Source organism: Cygnus atratus, chromosome 5 (genome assembly GCF_013377495.2).
Source record: "Cygnus atratus isolate AKBS03 ecotype Queensland, Australia chromosome 5, CAtr_DNAZoo_HiC_assembly, whole genome shotgun sequence".
Taxonomy (NCBI): domain Eukaryota; kingdom Metazoa; phylum Chordata; class Aves; order Anseriformes; family Anatidae; genus Cygnus; species Cygnus atratus.
In genome coordinates this window covers 18,584,740-18,606,760 of record NC_066366.1, presented here as the reverse complement: position 1 = coordinate 18,606,760, position 22,021 = coordinate 18,584,740, and the positions used below count along the sequence as shown (strand labels likewise).

Here is a 22,021-nt window from a genome sequence, read left to right as displayed (position 1 = left end):
GAATACTGGGTCTAGTTCGGGGCTGCCCCATACAAGAGGCATTGAGCTACTGAGAGTGCCTGAAGAACAGCCACAACTGATGGAGGGACTGGAGCATCCCTCCTATGAGGGGAGACTGAGAGCTGGGCCTGTTCAGTCTGGAGGGAGCTTGGAGGATTTTATCAGTGTCTATAAATACCTGAGGGAAGGTGCAAAGAGGTCAGAACCAGGCTCTTTTCAGTGGTGCCCAGTGCCAGGACAAGAAGCAATGGGCCCAAACTGGAACAACAGAGGTTCCCTCTAAACATCAGGAAGCCCTTCCGTGCTGTGCATGGAGCCCTGGCACAGGCTGCTCAGAGGCTGTGGGGTCTCCACTTCGGAGATCTTCAAAACCTACCTGGACGTGGTCCTCAGCAACCTGCTCTGGGTGGCCCTGATTGAGCAGGGGTGGGACCAGATGGACCCAGAGGTTCCACCCCACCTTAACTATCCTGTGATTGTGCGATTCTGTGAAATAACTGGCTTCCAGGTTCTGCTCCTAAAGCCCTTTCTACAACTCACTACTATATTGGATTACTATTAACTGTGAAGCAAAACCCAGTGCTGTTTACTGGCTTGTAGGCAGTTTCACAGAAACTTTTTTTTATGAGGTACAAATAGCTGCTGGAAAGCTGGACTAAAGACTTATGTTGTTTCTTTCTACTGACCCTGAAAAATTGTTCATTACCTAGCAAAGTATTTACATAACTGCTAAAACATCTATGAAACTACTAAAATAATTTAACTACTAAAATACACTGAATAGTCTCCTACTACCGTTCCTAACTGGATTTAACAGCAATTATTTCACAAGCCCAGGAATGGGAGCAAGGGAGCCAGAAAGAAGATACAAAAGACACAAAAACATTTTACTGAGTAGTGGTAATTGTGAAACTTTATTTTTTGAAGTCACAGAAGAGGGTAGAACATTGACACAGTGTTGAATGTAAATTACTAACCACAGTAGAGTAAGTGAACAAGATAAAAAAAAAAAACAGCTTAATACATTTTATACAAGAAAGCAATTGGTACAAAGGCTGAATTAGAATCATGATTTTCAAGGTCAGGCACACACCTGTTTCATCCTTCAGAAGCTCAACCCTTAAAGGAATATTCAGTTTGGAATGGTTTTAATTCTGGACAATGGTAGCCTCTAAATGCACCAAAGCCTCTCCTACTCTGTTGCATTAAATAGCTGAATCAAGAAATTCTGAAAATGCATATTCGAGGTATTCAATCAATTCCACACTGCTATTTAATACACAGGTTAATTTATCATCATTCAACCTGACTTTTACTACCTAGTCAATCCTAACCTGAACTCTTATCACTAATCGAGAAGTGATTCAAGGGATTCAAGGTTTAGTTATGGATGAATCATTTTTCTAAAACATTTTACTCCAACAATAAAGTACATTGTACTAGAAAGTTCATTCAACTCTAAGTAATTTCAATTACATTCCTATGGCTTTTGAGCAAAGAAGCAAGTAGTTTTACTGTATGTACACATATCGAACATCAAGATTTAAATTAATTATTTATTAATAGCCTACATTCACTGTGGATTGCTAAGATTTACATCCAAAAAGCATATTTTATTTACACACTGTTGATGTTTTTAAGAAATGAAATAAAATCCTATCTGTTTAGGAATTATGATCTATCCCAAATTAAAAAAAATACATTTAACACCACTCTTTTAAACATTTACATTTACAAAAACAACTTTGTGCCAATTATACTTACTCTCTAAGAATGTAAAATTGCATTGATAACTGCACTAACTACAATTAGACTTGAAACATTTAAAACCTGAGAGTCAAATCTAAATTATTTTTTTTTTTTGAAATCCTACAAGCTAATATGCCCTATGTTAATTTACGTATGGATTGGTCAGTGGTCAATACAAAAACAGTGCATTATTTCTGCAGCTCCAAAAGAATATATCACTAGTAATGTTGTTGCAGTAGTTTGATAAATGCCAGGCCTGTCAGCTGCAGTAAGGCTTATTCCAAAGTCTCCTTTCCCACACACTGTATCCAATCGAATAATGAGAGTCTTTGGCCAATTTCTATGGGGGGTCCTTTATGTAAGCATATACTTGCTTACATACTGGATGCATACTGGATCTTTGTTGAGGTTTCCTACCTCAAACATACACACACGTGTTTTAATATCTAGAACATCACAAAAAAACACAGGAAGAGGCATATAAAGTTAGAAATACTGGCCAGAAAACATCCAAAAATCTAGTGAGACGTTTTGTATCATTCCCCAGAGTGCTTTCAAAATTAGCATAGCTCTGGAGCAGTACTTACTGTATTACTAAACATTGTGTACTTTACATTCCCAGAGAAATAAATTTGTTGCCCTACCAGGTACACTGCATTGCATGATCTAAAAAAGCAATGACACCAATAAAGCCTGCGGAAGAGAAGCATCACACACCAAGTTACTTCGGTTTTGTAGTAACCATTTTACTTCTGCACTCGGAAATATTATGCCCGCTTTTCAGTGAAATTGTCCACCCTGCTTCCCTACCCTAATTTCTTGTTGTATCCTCCAGAAACTGCTTGATCAAGGGCATCTCCCAGGAAGGGTTTGATAAGGATTTCCCCATTCTAGAGTTGATTTCTACTGCCTTCACAGCTTTTCTCATGTAGATAGCTGGCCACATGTAGTATTGGTCCTTCCAGGCTGAAAGAAGGAAGACTGCAATTGCTCAAACTCTACAGTCAGCCTTGATTCCCAGACAATCCAACAGGCTTGTGTTTAAATAAATTTACAATTCCCTGGGACTCAAACTTACCTCAGCTGAGCACTGACACTGTTCAGCAAAATAAGCTGATGAGTATCTGTAGCTCTGAAACAGTTACTCCTGCATTTCATAGAGAATGATCTTTGCTATTTAATATGAAATCATTTCATTAGAGCTTTGAACCTAGCTGCACCATACACAAAGATATTCAAGTCTACTTATGTCATATCCACCTAGTTATAATTTCAGAACTAGATACGCATTACTATTTCCCCTCACCCACCACTAAAATAATGTAAAACTGACTCCCAGCATAAGATTTTTTTCCTGGGTTTAGAATTTTTTTTCTAAGGCACTGGCATGAACAAGCACACAGGTCCATTTATATGGAAACAAAAATCAACAATGTGGCAAACGTGCTTGTAAGTAATAAGAAAAATGTGATACCTTCTAATTTACATAACATTTTACTACTCACTGTAGCACATACTTTCCAAAAAAATAAAAAAATTCCACTACACTAGTTGAGTGTGATGCACTGGGTTTATATTACACTAGTGGGGTGTGATTCACTGTGTGCGCGTATATATACATATAAATATTTTTTTTGCATTTTGAAGAAATTACTTTTAAGGAAGTCAATGAAGGTAAATAGCCACAAGTTTTGTCATTCATTGACATAAAGCAGCAGATACTTTGAAGAACATTCTACTATCAATACATACCAAATCAAACCTGTCATAGGATTTGAGTTTAAGACTTGATATGTTTTATCCCTTCCATTCAGGAAGGGAAGTAGACTCAAATAATTATAAGAAAGGGGAAAAAAAAGAGCAGGGGTATACAAATTAAGGGAAAACTGCAGGAGTTAGAATACACATACCTTCATGCAATAATGCTATACTTCATCCCTAGAAACATACGAGTTTTCAAAAGACACCCTTTGTGGAAATAAATTCTTCCAAAATATTGGAAAAAAATCATGAAACATTCAAGCCACTGCTAAGGTTTTCATAGATGATCAATAGGATTGTGACTCAGTTTCTTCACCAGCTATTGTTTGACAAGCCTTGCTTTCATTCACTGTTCAGAAGAGTCCCCATTCCGACAACAGGAGGTTGCTTTGCACCAATACGGCAAATCACTTTGTACAGTTTTTACTGTGGTTAAATAAACCCATGATGTCAACCATTGCTTTTTGGATGTTCTTTCCAAAGCGATGAGAATCCTTAAAAACAAACAAACAAAAACTATGAGTACAGTCAGGCAACAGTTATCTTTTAAGCAAAAAAAAGGAATTTAAACATTGTGTAATTTTAGAACTTCAGGATTTAAGCCACAAAAATTCTAATGCTATATAAATTAATTCAGGTTTATGCTATTACTGTCTGATGGGTTCTTCATTATGTATTTGCTTCTATACAGAGAAGTGAGAATCTCCTTTTGAAAACATGTGCTTATAACTATGTATTATGACGTCAAAAACAAGACATCTATTTTATACATGAAGATTACGTAACAGCTGATATTCAGAAGACAGAAGAATGTTCAGAAAGTGTATGACAACCTAGTAGTTGTGAAAAAGCATGAAAACATTTTTCACTTGAGTTTCTACCAGAATCCTGAAACTATTACCATTGAAGAATTACATAAAGTACTGAAAATGAAAAACACATTTACTTAAGTGCAAACAAACTCTTCATGCTGTCAGATGAATGGTACAAGGAAGAAACTAAAATTACAAATATAAATCATTAGCTACATTATAAAACCTACTGCAGAGACAGCTTAATATCAAGGCCAGGCACATGATGTGCTGCCTTCTCTGTATGGACTTTTGCCTTGACTGATACATAAAATTACAGGGAAATCTAATGTATAAACTAAAAGGCACCTGAAAAACAATTTGAACTATGTAAGAACACAGTCGTATTTTCTAATCTTTAATGATTAACCGAAGACATCGAGATCTCTCGGACAAGTTAAGGTCAAAAGAGGAAAACTAGTTCAGCAATGTGATCCTGCCAAAACTGAGCATATCATAAGACAAAGAGGAAGGATGAATCAAAGCTCACTCAATAAATGCTTCTGAATCAGCAGGATAGTGAACAGATGACATATACGACATTCTAATAGATGGGTGTTACTCTGATAAATTATGATAATTATGTTTCCCAAGCACAGTTTACAATTTATGGGTCAACTTCTTTCAGAACTACTTAGACCAAGCAAATTCAAAGAATAAAGAGCATACATTTCATTATCTTTACAACTGCAGCCAAAGGCAAATCAAACTGAAACTATAACAACAAAAAACAGGAGACACCTATATTACTGTTTATGGGACAGGTATGAGTCATTTCACATAAATTCCAGGAACTACACCCGCGTAAAGATGGCCTTCCTTATGCCTGAAAGCATAAGTGAAGTAGCATATGGTTTCCTTGATTCATAAAGCTATTAAGTTTATAAAAGTTGAGAAAAAAAGTTAACATACAGCATATGTCAACCACAAAAACAGGTGTAACAGGTGTCAAAACCCACAGTGTAACAACATTGCAAGTATCACTAAAATTTTTAGACAATGAGTAGAATAGTTTTACAAGCAGATATCTGGACAAATTCATTAAACCACAGGAAAGAATTGTCCCTTACTGTCTCGGAACAAGAGATTTTGCTGGAGACATGGAAATGGATAGAATTTTCATCCAAGATAATGTAAGAAACACCATAACCATCATCAGCCACCTAGAGAAAGAAAGACAAAAACAAGTGCTAATTTTTTTCCTTCATTTTCTACACAATCTTATACATAATTACACAACTCTCACTGTGCAGTTTTTAACATCAGTTGCAGTTTTTCCTGAAGCAAAAATTAAGCTTTAACATTTAATCCAGCATTTCTGAAGACTGCTTCCACTTAAAGAAACAGCTCTGGTCTCATTTGAAGAGTTTGAAGAACATGGAATTAACAGAACTGTCATATTTCCAACATTCTGAAGTTTCAGATTTTGAAATACAGTAGTTGTTCAAAGAACTTCTATCAACGTCTGGTCCTAAACAGCTATACAGCTTCAGTCCTTAAGTACAAAGGAATATATATACACCTAAACATCCTGTTTCGTGGAATCACTCTGCAGATGTAAAAAAAATATAGTATATAAACATGGAGTATAAAGCCTTTTTATTACAAGAACTTGCTCAAAGGCAGTCATCTAACATGACAGCAGTTGTACAATTCTGAACACCCATATCATGAGCAGAGCTCTGGTCAGATTTAAATATTAGCAGCATTACCTGTCCCAAGTTTCAGCCTGATGTTATACTACGTATACCTAGTAAACATGAAGTATCCTGCTGCCACCCTCCTCCCTCTGTTTCCTAAACCAAAGGGTCTTTAACCTCATCCTTCCAGCTCTTTGCTGCTGCTGAGCAGTCTGATAGCCTTCTCGCTATTAGTGGTACAAGGCCTTGTTCTACTGAACACTTTAAAAAGACAAACCAAACCAAAACAAAAGAACAGGGAAAAACAACAAAACTAATAAAAATAAATAAATAAAACAGCCATTGAGGAAAGTCTGATGTACTGAATCACTGGACTATTCCAGCATAGCAAAGCAGAGTTTTTGGAAGGATGCAAGAAACGAAGGGAAATACATAAACAGTGATATTTGGAAAGGCTGACAACTGAAGGAGGAAAAGAAAAAAGGAATGAAGAAATAGCAAGAAAGAAGTCAATGTAGCATTAGCAAAAGCAAATGGAGAAGATAACTGTTAGTTTTTGACTGCTGCAATTTCTGTTTTACTGTCGGACAACCCCTCATTTTCAGACATTCTGATAAGGACTTAATCTACTACAGCAAGCAGCATTACAATGATCGAATGGATGCTTACTAGGAGGAGCAACATTACAATTCATTTAGATTAATTCCAACTTCTCAAGAGCTTTTAAAAGTATCAGAAACAAACCTAAAATTAAAAAGAAAAAAAACACCACCAACAACCAAAAAGACTATAAAACTAGCTTCCATCTTGAAAAAAACAACCAAAATAGACTAATTATCTTAATTTCTAGGAGCAGTCCTGTGATCCCTCTCACTGTTCTTTTAATACAAACGCTTTTGGAAACAGACGAATTTAGTCTATTGCCTGGTAAAATCTACTTAACAAACAGTGTTGACAAATATTATCAACTGTCACATTCAAATCCTGGTAGAAAATACTACAGCAAAGTCAGAAGCTCTTTAAATTTCTAAAAATACACTAGTTTCTTTAAAGACTATGAAAGTTGTAGAAAGCTTTTTTTTTTTTTTAAAACCTAGCCACTACTCGCATTTAGGATGGCTAGCATACCAATTTAATTAGCTTAATTTGGAAACAAAGCATGAACATGTTTTTAATTAATCAGGAAATAAAGTGAAATAATTACTTCTACAAATGCCAACCTTAAAATCTAGTTTAATAAAGCATTTGTCTGTAATAATAGCCTGGCATAATAAATCTCTGGGCATAAGTGATGTGATAAAAGCCCCCAGCTTATCAGAACATGGAGCCCTGTACCGCATTTGGCAACTGTGCATTTCCTCAGGAATAATCCATTCCATAATCCCTTGGGACAAGGAAAAAAAAGATGTTTTTTCTAAGCACATCCACATCTTGGAAAACATTAAACACATACATTTAAAAGCATGTGCTGCACTTTTAGTGTGCAACACTAAGGTATTACATCTCTGAAATTTTTAGACTGAAATGAAACTTTTTCAAATGGGTACTTGTATTTAGCAAACATACTGGTCCAAATCCTCCACCACTGGACAGCATCTCAGGGTTCTTCTTCAGATCAATATGTTGCTGTGGTGTCTGACTTGTTGACAGTCTCCAAGGCTCCGACAAAACCTTTGTTAGACATGAAAGGGATGCAATCAAGTACAACATACTGCTTAAGAACATGCAAGTTTAAGAAATAATCAAGATAAGTTAGTAAACATTGAATAAGCCAGTATTAAATATAACTCCAGTTCACGTTAACGAAACAATCAATCAATAGGGTTAAAAGAAACAACTGAACCTATCCCGATATGCAGGCCATATATGAGGTCTTGATGTCAATTTCTCAAAAAATAACAACATTTCTTGCAGCAGAAATGCTATTTCAAAACAGAAAAATCTGGTCTATAACCTGGTAAACCCTGTATACCAGGTCTCGTTAATAAGGCCAAGAATGGCAGCATTCAAATCCCAGTGAAATACTATGGTAAGTCATTAAGTTTGCAGAATCTCTAACAATATATAGAAGTTTCTTGAAAGGCTGCATAAGTTGTACAAGGCTGCTTTTTCTTAACTTAAAGCAGGAATACACTTATTTTCCAAAAATGTACAACTTTTTTTTTTTTTTTTTAAATAAATCCCAACCTTAAAACCTGGTTTAATAAAGCATTTGTCACTGTAATAAACAGTGGAAAAAATCACAATTAGTGATTTAGCTCACATTAACTTATAACAGTTTTTTTTGCCACAATTCCAATAAAACATTAAGAGAAAATATGTTTTCTGTTGTAATACCTTGAAAACATGCAAAGAGCCACAAGTAGCCAGTATTTTTTGTAATACATATTACATCTCTCTTGCAAACCTCTATAACATATATATAGCATTACTAAATGCCCATTGGTAAGTGTAGATACAAAGCAAAATGAAACCAAGTTGTAATCTACCAGTAAACATTAAGCAATGCTATCTAAACACTTACCTTTTTTTCTGAGGAAAACTGGAATTATATGAGTATGTAAGCAGATACCAGAAAACAATAAGTAAACACTAATTATTTACTGAAATCAATAGACACCAATAAAGATCACTTACTTCCTTAAGAAACGGAGAATCTACAGAAAGGTACTTGGAAACGACATAGAGGCAGAACAGATGGCGGTCAATGCCAGCACCAGTCATGGCAAGACGATATAAATGCTGATGTTTGGTAGCTGCAAGCCGGAAGAACTTAAGCTTATTTTCATTCTAAAAATGAAATAAAGATGAAGAAAATCAGGTAAGTGAACTGGATTGAGGGTGGAGGTACAGTAATTAAGTTACAGCAACGGCTCTTGAGCCTAGAGCATTTAAGGACAAAATACAAGACAATGCAGGCAACTCAGACCAAATACTAGAATTCGCTCACTTTTCGACCTCATATTTTATTTCAGTATTAGCTATTACCTGCTGTAAGCAGTGCAAAATGAAAATAAATCAATATTTTAAAAGTGATATAACCATAGGAACAAACACTATTACAACTGTAGCTTATTACTTTGTATATTTAGCTTCTTAGAAAGCTATAGAAAAGCAAGTCTCAACACAACTTAAGAAAAGCAGGAATTTCAGCAGCTATTTTAGAAGGCTAACTGACAACAACGTATGAACGTAATGCACAGGCTGAAAGAAAATATCAGTTCCAAACTCACTTTTAGACAGCTATTTTAAGATTTAAGATATGGAAAGGAATACTGAAAATATGGCAACCTGTCACTTCTTATGTCCAGCATCACTGTATTTTATGCCACAAGGCATTCAACCCTCACCCCCCAATAAAGTTCCTTAATGGGAATCAAGAGTTCAGGTTCAGAGTGATGCCGCAATTACCTGAAAACAATTAGCATAAACCTGTAAGACATACGGAAGGTTTGAAAATAAGCGTTCACTTACTTCCTTGGCTCACTAAACTACAAAGAACCCAGAGTATTTAATTTCCCTCCTAGAGAGGGTAAGTAATTTCTATGTAACTGGCCACATTCAGGTAAGTGGAGATCAGAGCAGATCCCGATCATAATTTTCTGCAGCAAAATAAAGATTAGCAGGTTGCTAGCAATAAGCTGGAAATTATACATAAAGAATTAATAACTTCAAACTCTAAACAGTGTTTTCTTTCCATTTTAAAGGAATAGTTACACATTAAAGATCATCCAGGATAACTCTTTTTAATCCAGGTCCACAGTAGCAATAATTGGCATTTTTTAAATTAATTTTCTAATGAAATGCTATATGACTATTCAATAATTTTTGGCTATTACCAATGTTGACAACGTATAACAGTCATTTCCAAATATTCACTTCTAAATATATATACATCAGCTAATAAGAAAAAATAAGGTTAAACTACAACATAGTGTTTTCCTGCATGAACATTTATTCATAGAATCACTGAGCTGGAAAGAACCTCAGCTGTTCATCTACTTAGACTTCTCTGCACTAAGATCAGATCAACTAAAGCTCCTTCCTGAAGGACCATTATGTAACTTACTTTAAAAGAAAAAAAAATCCATTTCGGGCTTCTGACTATTTACTTCCCTACTCATTATCCTTAGTAGCAGAAAATGTTTCCCTAATGTGTTTCGTGCCAAAATTTAAGTCCATTACTTCTTGGGAAAGAGAACAGATTGTTCCCATCATCTTTGCATCAGCTTTTTTATCCACTTGAGGACAACCTGGCTCCCTACCTCTTCCCACTAAGTTCACTTCTTTAGACTAAGCAAGAATAAAGAAGTTTAAGTTCTCCTCACAGATCCTGTTTAGATCTTTGTTACTTTCGTTTGGACCCTCTCCAGTCCATCCATACCTCAAGTGTGGTGTCCAAAGCTGGACATACCATGCCAGCTAAGGCCATACTAGGGTGAGGAAAAAATACAGGGGAAAAAAAGACTGATAAAAATAAGAGGGCAAGACAAACTAAACTGAGGGCTGACATTTTCACAATGGCATAACACTGAGCGTGCTACATCAGTGCTGAGTTACTGATTATTATAGTCCTAGATCTTTTTCATTAGAACTTCTACCCATGCAGATGGAAACTCCCTTTAGCTTAGAAAAATCTGCAAATGCAATGATTTATTTAGTCTACTCTACCATTGAAAACCACGACTATCAGTAGACTAAAGAACAGACTGCCATCAAGATGACTATCCTCCACACAGACTGTCCTGCATCCTTCCATTTTGACAGCAAACATCTTTAACAGCATTGCCCAAGTTTTCAAAACCAAGCAGCTTTCCTCTAGGCCATCAGATCACAAGAAAGACTAAAAAGCCCACTGAAATCAAGATATGACAGCAACTACTTATTTCCTATGAATAATGTTTGCTTCCCTATCAGGGAGGAAAGCCTAACTGGTATGGCACTACTTGTACAAGTAACAAAGTCACAAATAATCACAGTTTTCTGGAATTCAGGATCTGTGAACATTGGCATTCTGGTGGTTACTGCCATTCACCTTTGGTATAGCCTTCAATTCCTGTCATACTAATGGAGGATTCAGACAATTATCTGATGCTACACTTTTTCCTCAAAACAAAGGCATAGCTCTTTCTTTAAATCTTTTAAAACCATTAAGGAGCTTGTATGAATAAGTAGCGATAGCCATGTGACTTATGAATTGTATTAGGAAACAACACAGTAAACTTACACTTTCATTTGGGTCTTCCATGGTTCGAACAAAATTGCATGATTCAACAGTACATGAACGGACGGTTTCAGTCCTGCCTTCTCTGAACAAGCGTGTCATAGAGGCCTCGTATGTTAAAGAAAATTTTCCCATGTCCTTTAAATTTGAAAAATAAGGACTTAAAGGTTTAGTCAAACGTAGCCCCTCTTTCTTAATCAACAATAAGGTTCAAGGTAAGCACACAGGATACAAATCATTCCACAAATTAAACAACGTTAAGTTTTTAGTAGCCCATTAACAGTCTTATCTACAGACAATAAAAAAATAAGATTAATAATGGGATTTGATAAACACTAGTTGAACAACCAAACCAGCAAGGATTAACAAGGACTACACCATGCATTTTATATCTAGTCTTTTTCAGTCTGTTATAAACAGAAACCAATTAAAAAACTAGCAAAAAACTACTAGAAAGTTCAGTGGCTTCCTAGATTATGTACCATAGTTGTGTTAATTAGATGACTGTGACATCCTTAAGAATATTTTCAACCCAAAGTTTAATAGGATGTAGATGCATGGCAGCATGGGGATGAAAAGCATGTGAAAGAATGTGATTCAAGGATATGAAAACTGAAAGTGATCTGCAAAATCCAAAGAGTGGCTTCTGTATTTTCTATAGATCTGCCCAACATACAGATTAGAAGCTAACAAATTGTAAAAGCTTATTTAACACGTTAGCAACTCTTCCTGATCAAAATATACATCAGAACAGACCACAAGTCTGTTCAGCTTAAAATAAAGAGGATGGGTGGTTAAAAAAAGAAAAAGGGGGGGAAAAAGGGGGAAGAAATGAAACTATTTGCCATACAGCCACCCTAAGCAATGGTAACAAAGACCATAAATGGTGATTGCAGCAAGGGAATCTGGATGCTTAGACATTCCATTTGGAATGCCATTAAGAAAGTTAGAGGAGCTAATGACAGTAAATAACAAACATTGACAGCTAGAATGTAAAAAAAAAAAAAGCCCCACATTTTGCTACATTGGTGTTTTCTGAAAACAGACTAGAAAAAGTGAGCTAACAGGAAAAAAAAAACAGGCAGGCACTTCTATTAATCTTCTTAGGGAATGTCCATGACTACCCAATTAAGGGGAACTTCCAACTAAAAGATAAGTTTAATACCATTTAGATAATAACACTACTGGAAAACACACCTGCTAGAATCTTCATATCTACAAAGTATCTAGAGATAGAACAACTAACGGGAAGAGAAAAAGCTGCATTAGCATCAATAAGCCAACCTTTGGACACTGAATTTCCAGCAAGTAATCTGTTTCACGTTTCTATTAACTTCCGTTGAATGACCTTGCACAAGCAGTGCGAAGGTAAAGTACAGCGTACTTTACACAGCCACGTGTTTTAACCACAACAAACAGTTGCGTACTAATAGTACACAAACATACCATTGCCAATTTAATGAGATTCTATAATCTAGACGTCCAATCTTGACAGTTTGACTAGATGATCTTGGAGGTCTTTTCCAACCTGAATGATTCTATGATTCTATAAGCCAGAAGCAGTCTGTTCTTCTTACCCGATAGTGAGCAAGCTGCAGGGCAAGTTGAACGAAGGCATCAGGGCTGGTTTTTGATTTCTTTATTAGTCCCTTCCCAAAAACATCAAAATAAAATGAATGGAAGTCCACATCATCTGCCAGAGCTGTGGCAGTGCTCAGAGACCTCTCAATCACTTCTTGGCACTACAATAAAAAAAAGAAATTGCTTACCTATATGCAAATATGGACATATGCATGCATTAGATGGCATCTAAGAGTAACGTTGAAGAGCAGCACGCATTTTTAACTGACACATAAGAAATGTTGCCTTTCTGCAGGCCATGAACATCACTGTCTAAATACTCTTCCTTTGGAGAAGCTATCTTTGCCTGAAAGTTAAGATTCAAAGAGCTTTAAAAGAGTTTTAAGCCAATACTCATTTAGAGCCCAAAATTGGGCTTAAAAAAAACAAAACAAAAACCCACATTATAAGACTGTTCAGATCACTAGAATATAAAAGAATGACTTAAAGAGACAGAATGGCAATGGTTGTGCAGCCTCCAACCTAGTGTACATGCTTAATTAAATGTATCACCAGCCATTACCTTTTAAATTAAAACGAAATAGGATTACAGCAGTTTGTTTTGAACTCATGAAAAAAATTAAAGAAAGTCTTCTATACAGAACTTTCAATACATAAAAGACGGCTAATCAAAAGGAAACATTACACAAGCACAATAATGAAACCACAAAAAACTATAACCGCAAAAAACTATATGGTAGTACAGTTACTGTTTACAATGGATGGTCACTTGTTTTTGATATGTTGCCAAGAAAGAACATTTCTAATAAAAAGTTGAAATTTCCTGGCCAGAATTTTAAAAAGGGGGTGTTAAAAACCCTGACATCATTTTAAGTAAACTGGGTAATGTGAAATAATATCTTACAGGGCTCAAGGAAATTCAAGCTATTTATAAAGTTATCAGTAATTACTGAACTGATTTGACTGCTCAGGAAAAAAAAAAAAAGGAGCTCCTTCCCCAAAGCACTATCTGCTCCGTACTTACTTCTTCTGGAATTTCCCACTGTAGTTTGGTAGGAATAGGAATATTTTGATTGGTATCTCCTTTGCAGTGTCCATCCTCTGAATAGCCCAGTTCAAGATACTCAGTTGCCATTACATTCTGCAAAGACACATTTTCAAAATTGTAAATGTAACATATTACTATGAAATTAGGATTTAATTTTGAAGTCAGTATAGTACAATTTCAATACACAGTGAAGTATAGTACACAATCTATTTTCAAAGAGTGAGGATAGGTGCTTTCCTATTACTTTAAGGGATTCTTGCCTGTCTTCTTTAGCAGGAAAATGTGAGGTATGTACAAAATACCTGACTGCTGCAGTACATTTTGTTAGAGGGTACCGAAATAATCAGTGTTTTAATTAAAACCCCACCTTCAACTTAGCAGTAGTAAAAAAAGAAGTCTTAGAGTCTTATTTCACAAACTTTGTTCAATTTTGATTTCGAGAGAGTTTCTGCAAGGTTGTTATCTGTCAAAATTTGTTCGTAAAAAAAAAGTTTATTTCAGATTAAGTGCGTATCCTTTGTAAAATTTTATCAGAAATATTTCATTCTCTTTAAGATTTGCATCCTACTCAGTGCTTATATATGTGCACTAGACCTCTTGGGTGAGGACGTGGAATGTTTTCAAGATGGACAATACAACGTGAATGACAGGATAAAAAATTTCTACCTTACATGATTTCAGATGACATCCTCAACGTACAAACACAAAGCAGATTTCAATATGCTCAACATGGAAAGTAAAAAACTTGACAAAAGTTTGTTACATGTACATACATATTTCCAGTCTCTTAATTTAGCTTTCTCACTTAGCTGACAGAATGTGCCAACTATGAAAAAAATTGTTATATTCTACAAAACATACAATGTATAAACACCTAACAATAGATAACTTCCTAGGAAACTGAATTCTTCTCAGTTTATTTTGGGCTTTGTAATTCTTAGTAGAAAAGGGAACAACTAAGAGTAAGTACAAACAAATGAACTAAGTACATCTAACGATTCACTGAAAAGTAACTTTTCCATTGCCCAGAAGAGCTGGTCTGAACTAGACAGTCCAGTCAACCTCAAACGAGTTTTGACATTCTCCCCTGGTTAGCAAATGCAATTAGGGCTTTTTGTTCTTACAAATAGATACTCTCAGATAATAAAATCAGGACATGACTTGGGGGCATCATTCAGGCCTGAGTCCCATTTGCACAAATATACAATGAAATCAGAATTAGCTAATATTTATGAGTGATTGAGTCATAACTGTTTATAGGCTCAAGCTTCAAGAGGAAAAAAACATTCAAATAGGATTTCAGGCAATAAACTATGCTCATGATGCAGAAATCTGTCAAAAAGCGCCTTCATCCCATTCATTGCAGTGAAACGAGGTAATTAAAACAACACATCAGTCTACACCTCATAAAAAATGGCTTAGAGGAAAATTTATACTCCAGCTTATATCTAAGTTTTTAAAATAAGCATGGGGTTTGGATAGCACAAGGAAAGTTAAATGCTTCAGGAGCATGCATATATGCACCATAAAATGCTGTGTCAAACAGGCAACAGTTCATTTATACAAAATATTATGAACAAGTTGGATGGAATGCCGTATCGCTTTTCTGTGAATGCATCTGTTCTCACTAAATTGCAATTAAGACTAATTTAAGGCACAGCAACTTTCTAAGCATTTTTAAAAAAAAATCTGTGGTTGCTGTGTAAAACTGAAAATAGACTAAACTGAAACAGGTCCATAAGTACTCATCAGCTCAATAAATGCAAGAGACTGAAAACAAATTTGATAATCTTCAGAGTTATTGCAAAGACCACATAACATTATCTTCTACATTCTTTTTTTTTTTTTTTTTTTTTAAATAAAACACTTACCTCCCACAGGTGTCCAACAATAGGAGCATCTGCCCAAGAATGCTCTGCATTCAGACCCACTCTGCCATTTTTGAATACTACAAGAGTAAATGTTTTATCAAACCACCTACAAAAGAAATTGAGATTACATTATGGATTTTTATACTTCTGTCCTGGTTTCAGGTAGGACAGAGTTAATTTTCCTCCTAGTAGCTGGCAGGGTGTTATGTTTTGGATTAGGATGAGAAGAGCGCTGATAACATGCTGATGTTTTAATTGTTGTAGAGCAATGCTTACACCAAGCCAAGGACTTTTCAGCTTCTCGCTCTGTCCTGCTAGCGAGCAGGCTGGGGGTGCAGCAGGAGCTGGGAGGGGACAGACCCAGGACAGCTGACCCAAACTGGCCAAAGGGGTATTCCATACCATCTGACGTCATGCTGAACAATATATAGGGGTGGCTAGCCGGGGTGGGGGGGCCGGCTGCTCGGGGATAGGCTGGGCATCGGTCAACGGGTGGTGAGCAATTGCATTGTGCATCACTTTGTACACATTATTACTATTATTATTATTATTATTGTTATTCTTTTCCCTGTCTTAATAAACTGTCCTTATCTCAACTCACAGGCTTTACTTTCCCGTTTCTCTCCCCCATCCCGGAGAGGGAGGGGGGAGGGTGAGCGAACGGCTGTGTGGTGTTTGGCTGCCAGCCGGGCTAAACCACAACAGTCAATTTGGCGCCCAACGTGGGGCACGAAGGGTTGAGATATCGACACAACAACTTCAGAAACATTTTTAGGCTGTATCTTCATCTCTGTCAAAAAGACATTCAAATGCGTGTTTTCTTTTGTTTGGGTTTGATTTTTTTTTTTTTTAATAAACAGACAAACTTATTGGCTTAGAAGTTACTAACTCACATATTAGCCACGTGAATTAGCAAAATTCTAAAAATAAGAAGAGGTTTTCCATAGAATTGATACTGCACCTGTCATAACATCTGCCATGTATTAGGGACTTTGCATATGTATCCAGTGACCTCACTGGATCTTCCTTCCTGTACCCTTGCTCGATGTCATCCAATGTCACAAAAAATGCTGCTTTTTCAACAGCATCTAGAGACTGCTTGTTCTTTCCACGGCTAAAATAAGTCTGTCGAGCCTTAGCCCATGGTATTCTGCAGAAAGAATTTGGTTTACAGCCAAGTTACAAAAATCAGTCAATGTTTTATCACTCTTAAAATCACTACACAACATTTCTCCTACTTTTATCAAATTCAAAGCTATTACTTCCACTACATTTAAACTACATCAGAAGGGGAAGTTCTAAGAACACAGATATAATGCAAACCTAGGAAGCAATTCAATATCAATTCCAAAGGGATCTTACAGCATGTTTCCAGTGCTTGAAGGGGGCCTACAAAAAGCTGGAGAGGGACTCTTGATCAGGGAGTATAGTGATAGGACAATGGTAATGATTTTAAACTAAAAGAGGGTAGATTTTGATTAGACTTCAGCAAAAATTCTTTACTCTGAGGGTAGTGAGGTGCTGGAACAGGTTTCCCAGAGAAGTTGTTTATGTTCCGTCTCTGGATGTGGCTTTGAACAACCTGGTCTAGAGGAAGGTGTCCCTACCCATGGCAGGGGGGTTGGAACTTGATGAACTTGTAAAGCCCTTTCCAACCCAAACCATCCTATGATATCATCACACATGCAAAGCTTACTCTTCAGAAGTTCAACATGTCTGCTGTACCCAAAACGTATAGCATAGATTATCTACATTTAATAACTGAAAAAATAACTGATCTTGCACCTAGAACCGAGTACATCCTGCTTTATTTTGTAGGTCCAAGTCATGAATATAGAACAGCAGTTATTGAATTTACATCCTCTATCTTAAATTTTAGGATATTCTTTAAGATGCCAGCAAGCCTCAGAGCAGATTTAAGCTTTAGTTCAACATGCTTAATACTGTAAAGCTTCAAACTACTATTCTTACAGCAAACAATTAAATCAGAGTTCCCCAGCTCTCCAGCTAAGTATAAGGAGCCTGTATACAGCACTGACACTGCAAAGTTACTTTTAACTCCCTGTCATTACAACGGACTCTACAGCTGTTACATGTCAGCAATATACTTCTTAATATATTAATTTAAAAAAAATGATAATAGCCATACCTATCTCCTGCAGTAAGAGCTGCTAGTTTTGCTTCGCCAGCCTGAGGCTCTGAATCATCATCAAGAATTCTTTGCATTTGCTGTTCGATTTCTCGAGGTTTCAACAGTCTACCATCATGGTACAGCCACACTTTGAAGTAACGCCCCTTATGGTACACAACAATGTGCTTGCTGTCTTTCACATGCTGGAGAGTATCTAGAATTGTAATCGCTTACGTGAAAAGAAAGCTGAAGGCTCAAAATACCAATAACACACTATATAACATCAAACGCCTACAGTATGTACCAGTTAGCCACAGCTTGCTTATTTTAACAAAGTAATAAATAAAATGTGGAATAAGCAGTACCACTCCCACACGTTTATTCAGGATTTTAGTACACAAAGATTGCTGCACGAAACAGTCAAATACCCAGATTTGGTAATCATGTAACAGTTCCATGGTGGAGACAACTAAAGCAACTACATCTGCATTTCTGTATCCGAAAAGTAAGCAGTACCAGTGTAGCTTGATGAAGCAGTCAGCACGAGAACATGCTGAGTAAGTCCGGCAGAAGGTACTTCTATGTCCATAAGCTTTTTTTCATGCTTACCCTGACACATGCAGATGGAATACTACCTCTATAGTCATGAAGTGTCATGTTATAGTAGTCAGTGAAGCAGAAACCTAGGCCACAATTTGTCCTCACTTTAATTATAAATAGAAATCCAATTGGGATAGGCCTAAACTTATGTCATGAAGGCACTGTGTCAAACCTCAAGAGAAGGTTTGTAAGCAGCCAGGAAAAGTCCTCCTTTGATGAAAACTGTTCATTCAGTTCTTTCACTACTCCAGAGAACTGTTTACATTCTTATACATCTGAGGAGACCAGTTAATGAGATGGTAAAGAAAGAAAGCCTAAGTCAGGATTCTGAGAAATTTGAGAAATGTTGCACCAGGAAAGAGTGCTCAGAGTACTCAAAGTATAGAACTCTTACTGAAGTATAGAACACTTAATAAAGTTTAGACAGGTATGCTCCATCCATTGATGAGAAGCATTTTTGTGCTTCTGTGAGCCTATGATACTATTAAAGAGCACCACTGCCACTTGGAAACAGCAATCAAACTCTAACGTGCAGATTCATCACGTTATGGAAGGCATTTTAAAATAAAAATAAAAAATGAGGACCTGGAGTTACCCCAGAGTTACATGACTAACTTCAACAGGCAGAGGACCTAAAGTGAAAATGAGAGGGCCTAAAATGAGAGAGGACCGAAAGTGAAATGTGACAAACGCTGCTTTTTTTTTAATCTATAGGCAGTATTAATGAATGCACACATCTGCATTCCCTCAAGATGTATTCAACTTCTGTTGTCTGTAATGAGAGCATGTGTACACCTGCAATGAGAACGTACACATGAACCATCACTTGCAGATACAAGTGTTTTTGGGGCTGAGCTAACAATTGCTTGTGGTGATCACAAACATATTTGTAGTGTCCCGCAGTAAGTAGAAGTTGCAGAAACAGACTGAGGTGAAAATGACCCTGTCGTAATTCAACAGGTGTCTCCCTCTATTCAACACTAAGATGTGAAAATTTAGTTACTCATCACTTAGGATAATCAGACCATTATCAGGGTTAGGGTAGGGCAGGAGCTCACCACCACCACCGTATACATTTTCTTAATGCATAACAGAGAAAGTTTTGGACAATCTCCTTATTACAGGTGATTTCACTTACCTGGTATCTTACAGTGCATACAAAGTGTCAAGATAATACTGGCATTGAAAAAAAACTGACAGGACTAAGATTGCCTCTAAACCATGTAAACAATACTGTTGCTCATATTGAAAAGAACGCATTAGGATGTTATTGTGAATAATAAATAGAAAGGAAAGAAGAAAAAAAGATGGCAGATTTTAAAATAACTTAGATAAAAGAACACAACTTTCACAAAGAAAAACAGAGATAACAAAAGGAACCTGAAAGAGCAGAATGGAGAAAAGTAAAGGTTACGCACAAATTAAAAACATGGGGCAGACAATTTCTTGAAGTCAGCTTTTAAAGAAAGAAACAAAAAAACCACTGAAGTTTCAAAATTACTCTGAAAGAAAAAACATCTATACACTTTATGGAAATTCATTACTTCTTGAGAAACAACACTATTGGTGTCCTGTCTTTCAGATCCTTACATGGGAAAATAAGATTTTAGCAGAAAATTCTCCCCAAACTAAATTCCATGATGATGTTTTTTCTCCTTGGATGGTCCTGCTTACCTGATTCCACTCCTGGAATACGGGACGTGTTAAACATCCGCTCCCACTGAGCTGAGCAGAGCGGAACAGTTGATCCCATCAGAAGAATCTGCACCACAAATACACATTAAATTGTAATTTGTATACAGTTAGCATATTAAAAAAGGAAAGAAAAACACAGTCTGGTTAAAGAAAGGCTGTAGAATGATAAGATTTATAATGCATCTGTTTTTCGTGTTCCTCATCTTGACCTCAACTAAATGTGGGAAGTTTCATTGACATTCCAGCACCTGCATTTCCACATTCCCCCTCACCTTATCAAAGCTCTCCCTTCAGGGGGCATAACTAAAGCCAGTTAGCATCAGAAATCCAAGGATCTCTCTACGGTCAGTCTGGATGCAAGAGATACACGTGCGGCAAGCATTACCTCTTCACTTCTTTTGTTCCTATACAGCCAGAAGGAAGTTTAAAAAGTTCCACTTTCTCAGACATGCAGTTGCATACAATTACACCCCTGCCATGATCTTCAACAGAACTCCTTAATTGCTTTAACAATATTTGTTCACTACAACACACAGTCACAGAGCAGAATAGAAATTCAGAATGGGATTCATCTTGCCTATCTCTGCTGCCTAGAAGTCAGCACAACCCTCCATAGGATTTTCGTGTCATCTATACTTAGGCTACCACTGGCCCACTCTTAGCCTCAGGGTCCACCCCTTGCCTCAGCCACCCCTTGCACTGACAGCGTGTACACAGTCAGAACGGTATGAGGTACATATCTAGTGTAAATCAAGTGTTCCTACATTTCTTTTCAGAGATTTTTTTTTTTTAAGTTTCTCTAGCATCATTGTTGCATCAGGTTAAGAAACGAATAAATTCAGCTACACACTGCAGATTTTTATTTCCCACCTTGATAAATCAAGTAAATACATTCATCATATTTGGCAGATTTACTAAGCTAGATAATTATGAGCAGAAATCCAAAAGAATACCACAAAAATACAGCAAACAGTATGGCATTCAATGTAGCATACAACTTATTTCAAATGCTACTCCACTTAAAACTCATCCTTAAAGCCAGTATTAGCAGGAAATACAGAAATGTTTTCCTAGGAGATCTTCAGACTTCAGTGGCTTGGAAGTACCATTACGTGCTTGGTACATACCAATAATTTGTGAGGTGGTATACTTAACATACACAAGTGGAAGATTCTATTTTCTTTTGGGCAAATAGGTACATCAGTTTCAAATACTTAAGTTAGTTGGCATGACAGAAGCCTGCATTTTTGACAGCTGGTACTTTCTGCCCACATGCAATTCAGGTAATAACCAACATGTTTTGAGATCACAGATCTAGCTGCATCTTACTTATTGTTCTGGCATAAGACATTCCTCTCCTTTCCTGTTCCAAAAAAAAAAAACTGATCAACTTCTTACAGGCTGTGCTGGAAGAGATCAGAAGCCATTTAAACTTTTATACATACTGGCTTGATTTCTTGTCTGTCCAGCTTTTTCCGGTAGAGCAAGATGGCATGAATAACATTACCAGCTCTAGCTGCCTGTAGGGTTGTGGGAGATAAATAAAGGAAGTCCTGTAGAACACAAGAATCTTAAGTTAATTATCACCATACTACACTGGGAAAAAAAATACTCAGTACTTCTCATTCATTTTTTTCTTACAGTTTATTCTGGTCAGTAAAGAAAAGGCTGTAAAATATAATGAAGTATGCTAGTGCAGTGACTTGATGACTTCAAACTTAAATTTCTTCAGTAGTCAAAATCTCCTTAAACAGCATCAGTCTGAAAACCTACATGACAGCTATTAATCATCCCAAATACGACTATTAAAAATTTAAATTCAAGATTGCAGTATTTCCTAATTTTGTTTTTAATATCAAGGTCTTTTGCA

The 22,021-nt window shown here is 36.4% G+C and overlaps 1 protein-coding gene across 6 annotated transcripts in view; it reads right to left on the bottom strand.

Annotated features, from left to right (window-relative positions):
- Window positions 1–895: 895 nt before the first annotated feature.
- CPT1A (carnitine palmitoyltransferase 1A) overlaps window positions 896–22,021 on the bottom strand; it is a 41,465-nt gene continuing 20,339 nt past the window's right edge. For all 6 annotated transcript variants that reach the window (XM_035552143.2, XM_050710935.1, XM_035552144.2 and 3 more), the window contains 12 exons: window positions 21,597–21,704; window positions 20,131–20,218; window positions 17,875–18,070; window positions 16,687–16,875; window positions 15,726–15,831; window positions 13,831–13,947; window positions 12,803–12,967; window positions 11,229–11,363; window positions 8,639–8,791; window positions 7,568–7,672; window positions 5,432–5,524; window positions 896–4,004 (listed from right to left, as the gene is read on the bottom strand). In XM_035552143.2, coding sequence (XP_035408036.1) covers window positions 3,918–4,004; window positions 5,432–5,524; window positions 7,568–7,672; window positions 8,639–8,791; window positions 11,229–11,363; window positions 12,803–12,967; window positions 13,831–13,947; window positions 15,726–15,831; window positions 16,687–16,875; window positions 17,875–18,070; window positions 20,131–20,218; window positions 21,597–21,704 — 1,542 coding nt within the window. In that variant the 3' untranslated portion in view covers window positions 896–3,917. The remainder of the gene's footprint in view (window positions 4,005–5,431; window positions 5,525–7,567; window positions 7,673–8,638; window positions 8,792–11,228; window positions 11,364–12,802; window positions 12,968–13,830; window positions 13,948–15,725; window positions 15,832–16,686; window positions 16,876–17,874; window positions 18,071–20,130; window positions 20,219–21,596; window positions 21,705–22,021) is intronic.